Source organism: Bactrocera latifrons, unplaced genomic scaffold (assembly GCF_001853355.1).
Source record: "Bactrocera latifrons isolate USDA-ARS-PBARC rearing strain unplaced genomic scaffold, ASM185335v1 scaffold_285, whole genome shotgun sequence".
NCBI lineage: Eukaryota > Metazoa > Arthropoda > Insecta > Diptera > Tephritidae > Bactrocera > Bactrocera latifrons.
In genome coordinates this window covers 229,931-237,904 of record NW_017536463.1, presented here as the reverse complement: position 1 = coordinate 237,904, position 7,974 = coordinate 229,931, and the positions used below count along the sequence as shown (strand labels likewise).

General features: G+C 38.8%; 1 protein-coding gene across 3 annotated transcripts in view; it reads right to left on the bottom strand.

Moving 5' to 3' along the window:
* Positions 1 to 709: 709 nt before the first annotated feature.
* The window catches only part of LOC108970139 (integrin alpha-PS2), an 82,482-nt gene continuing 75,217 nt past the window's right edge, over positions 710 to 7,974 (bottom strand). For all 3 annotated transcript variants that reach the window (XM_018935306.1, XM_018935308.1, XM_018935307.1), the window contains 6 exons: positions 5,465 to 5,853; positions 4,500 to 5,383; positions 4,105 to 4,348; positions 3,868 to 4,037; positions 1,764 to 3,801; positions 710 to 1,667 (listed from right to left, as the gene is read on the bottom strand). In XM_018935306.1, the coding sequence (XP_018790851.1) occupies positions 1,578 to 1,667; positions 1,764 to 3,801; positions 3,868 to 4,037; positions 4,105 to 4,348; positions 4,500 to 5,383; positions 5,465 to 5,853 (3,815 nt within the window). In that variant the 3' untranslated portion in view covers positions 710 to 1,577. The remainder of the gene's footprint in view (positions 1,668 to 1,763; positions 3,802 to 3,867; positions 4,038 to 4,104; positions 4,349 to 4,499; positions 5,384 to 5,464; positions 5,854 to 7,974) is intronic.

The following is a 7,974-nucleotide window of genomic DNA, read 5'->3' as shown; positions in this document are numbered from 1 at the left end:
TATTCGTAAATTTTTATATTTATTTACCATGTTTTTAATGGGTTGGCGGGGTATTGTAGCATAAATTCAAATGAATATCCAATTTTTTCCGGTGTATATTTGAATATAAAATATTTTAAATTAAAATACGGTTTTTTACACAAAAATATTTTTATTTTATTAATTTAAATTATTCTTACGCTGCGTTTATTTATAAACTAAAAAAAAATATAAATCTGCAATTAATAAGTACAGTTAATAAATTAATTAAGCCAGCTAATAAACAGAAAACTTAAAATAAAATGTAAGCAAATATATTAGTTTTCAATTATATAAATAATAATGCTTAGTATCAAAATCAGCTTTTTCATTAAATTTCTTAATGCTGCATAATAGTAAACCTGCCCTTGTCAACCGAAGCCGAAGCCGAAGCGTTATTTCATCGGCCTATTGGTTGTCTGTAATGCTCAATAAAGCAAGAGATTCGGTAGAACTAACAATATTTCATTTTTTTATTATAAATACATTTATTTTATACACTTTTTCAGCTTGTATTGTTGTTGTGATTTTCTTGTATAGTACAAAAGGCAGTGCTTTCAATTTAAGCCCAATAAAATTATGCTTACAGTTTCTCACATTGTATTTACAAATAACATTTATGGTTAGTAGACATTAAAAAAAATTAATTAAATATTAAAAAACATTAAATATTAAAAAAAAATAATTATTAACATAATTTGTTTAATTATTTTTTTCAAATTCGCATTTCGTGTTCTCGTTTTTCACATTTTTTTACCTTAGCTTTTAACAGTACTTTACGCACCCTTACACACTTATAGTTCCACGCACACGCACACTCAAACACACTTTTAATTATTATTAATAGGTTTTTTTTCTTGTTTTTGCTTTAATTATTGGCCTTGGCCCTTATTAAAATTAATATTAGCACTTTTCGCTTTACAACAACATGAAATAACTAGTTTTCGTTTAGTACGCTCTCTGTGTTTTATCATATACAAGGCAACATTAGAGTATTACTTATGTATTAACAGTATTTTCTTTTCTTTATTTAATTATTATTATTTTATTTTTACAATTTTAACATTAAAATCTCCGATAAAAATGTTAAAAGCACATTTTTGTCGCGCTTGCGCTCTCTTCGACTCGCTTGGCCGCAAACTTAGGCATTAGCCCACGCTTACGTGCCGGCAAGTAGAAAATGCAACAATAAATTTCGTGACTAGCAAAGATAGTATGGTAGCTTTTTAAAAAGTATATTTAAAAATTAATTATAAAAAAGGGTTAAATAGCAAATAATTTTACACGGAGCCGAGTAGAAATGGCAGCCAAATGTTTCGCTTTCGTTTGGCTTCGTTTTGGTTAGTTACTCCGAAAGATCGCACACAACGCACACAATGCGGCTGAGCAAGCACCGTCGTTTTCACCGCAAAAAAACGCGTATAAGTTCACGCGCACAACAACAATTAATCTCAATGCAAAACCGCCCTGAAATGTCGGATAAAGGTCAAAAAGTGATATGCAGTTTTAAGTGTGTAAATTTGGTGGGGATTCGGCCCATTTTATGGACTCGATAGCGCTCACAGATGTTCGTCTCCATGGTAACCGTTACGTAGTGGCTGTCGCTCCATAGAGTGATCACGTGGACGATTGCGATTGAAGAAGCCGCACTGGAAAAGAAATTTTACGAAGTTGCAATGAAATAAAAATCGAAAAAAGATGTTTTTGTAAAACAACAATAATCTAATCATCAGACCACTACTAACCTTATACAGTAAATAGATCAGCAATAACAGAATGAGCGCACCGGCGCACGCCGCCAACACCACCACCCACAGTGGCACCACATCTGGCACTGGTATAGGTTCCGGCTCGGCTTTGTAAAATATTTCATGCGTCTTTATGATCGGCACTTTCGGCTCGCCAATGTATGGCAAACGCGTCACATTCGCCGCAGCCATCGTGGAGACATTCAACGGCAAATTACCGGCTAATTTCTCCATTGTCTTTGCCACCGTACGCATGCGTATAGCCACCCATACGCCTTCATCCTTGGCCAGATTCTTGGCAACGCAACGTAACGTCTGACATTTTGCCGCCTTGCAGGGTGATACCCAATCGATTTGCGTTAGTTCGCCGGCCTCCGCGGCTGCGTTTTCACGTACTTGTGAACCCGATGAGAAAGACGAATGCGAAGCTGATAAAGACGATGATGATGATGATGACGACGACGATGACGACGAAGATGATTCCTTTTGACTACCACCGTTGGAGGAGTATGAGCTCGACGACTGCGACTGTTGATAGGCGGCACTACGCTGTTGTTGTTGCTGCGCCTGCGTTGCAGGAGAATTTCGCGCATTTACTTGGTGTTGGCCCGCTGATTGCTGGATAGATTCTTCATCATAATAGTCTTCATTCTCCATGCCATAATAAGGTTTATTGCCAGCTGGCGAACGTACACGTCGTGTGTAGGTTTGTTGATAGCCGTAAGAGGTGCCGCCGTTATCACCGAATTGTCCATCGTGTTGACGCAGTTCGTTGTCGACATTATCGCGATGGATTGTGCCCAAATCCAAAACACCCGCTTGGAAGCCCTGACCGTTTGTGTTGACTTTGTCGTAGTTGCCGCCACCAACGGCGCCTCCAAAGTTGTTATAATTATTGTTGTTGCTATTGTAAGTGGCGGATGATGACACCGAGCCGCGGCGCGCATCATAAGGCTGATATGCTTTTTGTTGATACTGCTGCTGCTGTTGTTGTTGCTGTCTTAGTTGATTTGGTCGGTAAGCGCCACCCGATGAGCCTTGATAGTTGGCGTACATTGATTGCTCTGGTTGAACACTACCACCCGTTCCAGCCATTTGTATGTGACCTTGTGTGCTCTGCGCGCCTCCATAATTGCCATGAATATTATCAGCAGCAAAACCGCCTGCTTGCTGGTAGTTTGCCGAATGCTGTTGTTGTCCCTGATTCAAAGGTTGCGCATAATATTGTCCAGCACGATCCAGACTAGTTGAGTATTCGGTGCTGCTCTCCACAACATACGGACGTCCGCTGGCATCGTAACTTGTGGTCGTGTTCTTTGTGCGTACAATAACCGTCGGACCATGCGCGCCAGCACCACTGCCACCACCCGAGGAAGATGACGACGTGGACCATTGATATGAGCTACCGGTGCCAGTACCAGCCCCGCCACCATAACCAACGCCTGCACCACCGAAACTCGATTGCGAGCTCGACACGGCGGCTTCGTGCGCACGTTGTATATGTGTAGCCGAAGCGTCACCAATTCCCTCTTGTTCGTCCTCTTTTTCTAGACGTCTTCTCTCCTCTGCGGTTAGCTCTTTCGTGCCGCGCCCTATAGTTACAGCTGTGCCAGCAGCGCTGGCACCTTCTGCCGTTTCAACACCACTGTAAATTGTTGAGCCAGAACCCGATGCAGAGCTGGACGCGCTGCTGCTACTCGCATCGGTGGAGAAAATAACGCCACGCTCTCGCAGATATGATTTGTACATCAAGTTATTATCCAATTTCAAGCGAAGCGGATTGACACCCAAATGCGGGTCACATACAATATTGCCGTGTGTTTCCGGTTGATTCAACATATACATTAAGAGATCCCCGCCCACAGTTTCATTGGGATAATGTATGAGTATGACAGCTTCCTCTATGTAAGATGGTCCATTATTGCGTATATTATAGAGGTGTACAACTTGTGGACCCAAATCCTCCTCTTTGGTAGCATTTCCGATGGCCAAATAGTCGGACGCTTTGTAGAGTTGGAAATCGGGCAGTGAGGCGCTAAAGCAAGCAATAGCAATGAATTTAAACCTATTCATAAATTAAATAATAATATGCATGACTTACCCTTCTATATCCAAATCGGTTTCCACCCAAATGTCAATATTTTTAATTACAACATTATCGCGTTGATTTCCATCGATTTCGGCATTGGTCGAATTGGCTTCCATGTAGAAGTGATAGCTGGGAGACATACCGAAAGTCTGCGATGGCAACATGATCACATTGAATTTCGCCTATGGTGAAGTAAGAAAGAAAGTTAGAAACTGAATATTTGGTTGACTGTCCTAAAGGTTTACTCACGAATTTCTTCTCCTGCAATGGATTGCCAAGATCACATTTTAGCGTGTAGTTGTTCGTTTCGGAAGGTGCCGAACACGTAATTGGCGTATCACCCTTCTCGACCAAATTTTCAATCTTGATAAAGTCCAAATCCTTTGGCATGACCATGTAGAAAGCCGACTCGAAAGCATCTTCATTGCGATTCGTGACTGTTACTTCAACAATTAGAGGCTTGTGTGAGCCATGTAGGTATTTGTCGACGGTCCTATCATAAATGTAATAAAATGTATTGTTACTAAAATCGGTAAGACCGAAGGAAGGTATTTCAAAATCAAATTTCACGACTTCTGCCGATAATTCGACTTCCGACTTAAGACATTGTCAATATTTTCGTAGTAACGTATGGAAACACTTACACAATATCCAACTGTAGATCGGGTATGCAGATATTATCCAAACCGCAATTCTTTTGTATATTGATAGCATCACGCAAAATGATCTCGCGATTCTGATCAATCACGGGTTCGAGCAAATCACGTTTACGTCTAATAACGGGAGCCAAGGGACGTCTGCTGCGCAGATCATAGCGCATCTCAACTTCGAGGGGTGTTAGCTTGTCCTGCACATTATCCACTAGATAAACGGTCTCATTTCGACAATAAGTTCTACCATATTGTAAACTAATCGACAAATTACGTATATTCTTGCCTTCGTCGAGCAGGAAGAACATACGCGGCTTCTTCGGTTTCTTGGCATCCAACACCCAGGACACATCAAAGTCTAAGTTACGCGGCAAATATTCGCCCGTATAACTCCAACAGGTCATAATTTCCGTACATGGTACACGTTTGCCGTCACGCACTGTCTGACATTTACGATCATCCAAACTGATCAATTTCGATTGGTTGACGAATGAAGTCATCGCATTGACCGCCGCCACAGGTCGTGACTTGAAAATGAACACTTTGTCGGAGGCGTAAGCTCCCACCGCCAAATCGGGATATGTATTGCCATCCATATCAAGTCCACCGGAAAGTGAAAAACCAAATGTATGTGGATATGGTGCGCCCTCAACAATATCCTCCGATTTGATAATCTGCGATGGTTTCAACAATGGGCCATTCGGTGAACCATGGAAGATGTAAACGACACCACGACCTTCGGGCCCGTCATAGGGTGCACCCACAGCGAAATCACCATAACCATCACGATTGATATCACCGAGCGTGCTGAGCGCCAAGCCGAAACGTCCTTTCGTATTGTAACCTTCGCGTATATGCTCGATTGGCCAACGTGGACCCTGGAAGAGTAGGCAAATTTATGAATACAGTTAGTTTCTGCTTTCACTTCATCATCTGCTCTTTCAAATATCACTACTCACACTCTCCATCTGCAAAAAAACGTACACGCGCCCCACATCGTATTTACCCTCCACATTTCCCGGTTCGCTATACATCGGTGCACCGATGATCAAATCGTCCAAACCATTGCCATCAACATCGCACGCAGCAAGCGCATAGCCGAAGTATTCGCCAATCTGATGGCCAGTAAAATTGAATATATTTGTCATATTCCAATGATTCACTACGACTTTGCCGAGCAAACCGGCACCACGTGGCATGCCGATCGCTATGTCCTCAAACCGATCGTCATTGAAATTGCCAGTGGTCATTGAATAGCCCAAGTAGGAGTCATCGTCTTGGGAGCTACTCTCGGCCGTTGAGTACACTTGATTTTCCGGACGCGTTACGTCATACGAATATGTTTGACCTATTAAATAACCGTTATTTAGTACGTTTTTTTTTTTTTATGTTCTTCGTTTTATATAATTAACTAATTTATTTACAAAGTATCATATATTTCTTTGTAAGTTCTCAAAGCGTTTAGTAAAAGCATTCAGTTGCTGGTGAAATTTGTGAAGATTAAATATACCGTTATGATGTGCTTCGATATGTGTGTTTGTAGCTCTGCTACTTTAGTTAGTCGGCCGAAATTGGTAGTTAAGTAGAAAAGTTAGGTCATAGTCACCAAACTAACTGTATTTACGTATAATAATATAACGTTATTAATAAATTATAATTATGATAATGTACTATGTTATAAATTAATTGATGAATTTTAGTTTATGGTTTCACAAATGTTGATTTTAACTATGCTTAGATGAATGGTTTTCGCTAGAAATGTTCTGAATGATTTAGACTAGTATTTATGGTATATTATATTACATTTCTACGTAAAAGTATAAAAGTGATTAATTTAATTTAAATTGTGATTCTTTTATAAAATAAAAACACATTTTTTTTTTACTTTCTCTTCCATTAAATATTATAAATATTTATGGGCATTTCAAAGCCGTGAAATTCTGTTGAGGACGATTTGATGTGTTCTGAAACAACTTCCGAATTTCGTTGCATCTTCATTAAAAACAAAAAAAACCTATAACAAAGCCTTCGGGTTTCAGTAACTAACCGATAAAATAGGCATCACCCATTTGAATGGGCGAAAGGGTTCTGAATTTTAATAGATGCTATCTTCTCTGAATTTTTATAAAATGATATTTTATTGATTTCGCTCAGCGATCTAATGTTGTTCCTGAGAAATATTCCTCTATGAATTCCAAGACTCGGTCATAATGTAGTAAAATTGCCGTAATTGGAACGAAGAAAAATCTGAAGAGATTCAACTGCCATTTCATGCATCCGTCAAAAAATAACTGTTTGGCGCGGTCCATATTTCTTCGAAAATTATGCCGCTGAGAACGTCACCATCAATGGCTACCGTTATCAGGCCAAGATAACCGACTCTTTGATGCCTAAAATTGAAGCTTGTGATCTCGGCGACATTTGTTTTCAACAAGATAGCGCCACTTTCCACACATCAATCAATAGATTTAATGAGAGAACAACAAGCAAACTTTAGCAAATTGCTGAAATTTATAATTTAGTATATCAAGTATTTCTTAATGATTGGAGGCTTAGGTTTAGAGCCAAGACAAAAGGTCTATGAGTATGAATTAAAAACATAGCAAATCTTGGAACACTTTATATTGTAAAATATGAAGCAAAAATTTGAAAGCGTGTGCTTTTCCCCATAGTAAACAATGAACCCCAAATGAAATAAAACGGTGCACACGACGATGATGATCCACTAACACGTGATATATGTATATGTTCTCAAATAAGAAAGAACGCAAAGATGAATTGATTAATGATTTATTGCAAGCTTTCTGGCGCATCGTGCATAATTGCAACCCTGATTTTTACACAAAAGTTCTGCCAACTCTTAAATTAAAAACACCAAATGCCAAACTAGTAAATATGTAAAATTGAAATTAACAATTTAGCTTAAAAATTTTAAATTATTTTTTAAAATATTTTTTCTAAAGCACTTAAACCAAAATTATATGTGAAGGGAAGGTATGAAATTTAGAATTTTGAGTTAGTATCGATACCGACAACCAACAACAATGCTAACATGGAGCCACAGAACCCTTGCGTTCAAGTCACTAATATGTATACAGGGTGGTTTGTACTATGTTTTAGAAATATACGTTTGCATGTATGTGTGGTTACAAGGCAGACGAGAGGACAATTACAGCAGCAGCAACAGTAATGACAACAACAAAAAAGCAGTGAGCAATATTACGCAGCGTTTTTTCTTGCAATTACATAAGCCCATTTACATATACAGTTACACTTTTACCGCCTTTATACAGGGTGTCTCACTATATAATATTTTCTGAAATCTTTATATGAAGTTAAATGATGTAAAACTCATTTGTTTATAAGAAAAGCGATAAAAAGAATTTAGAAGAAGCAAAGGCCACTTAATAAACCAATTATTATTTTTGTTGTTATTGAAAAGTATGGGTTTTTTTTGTTCTTTTTTGCA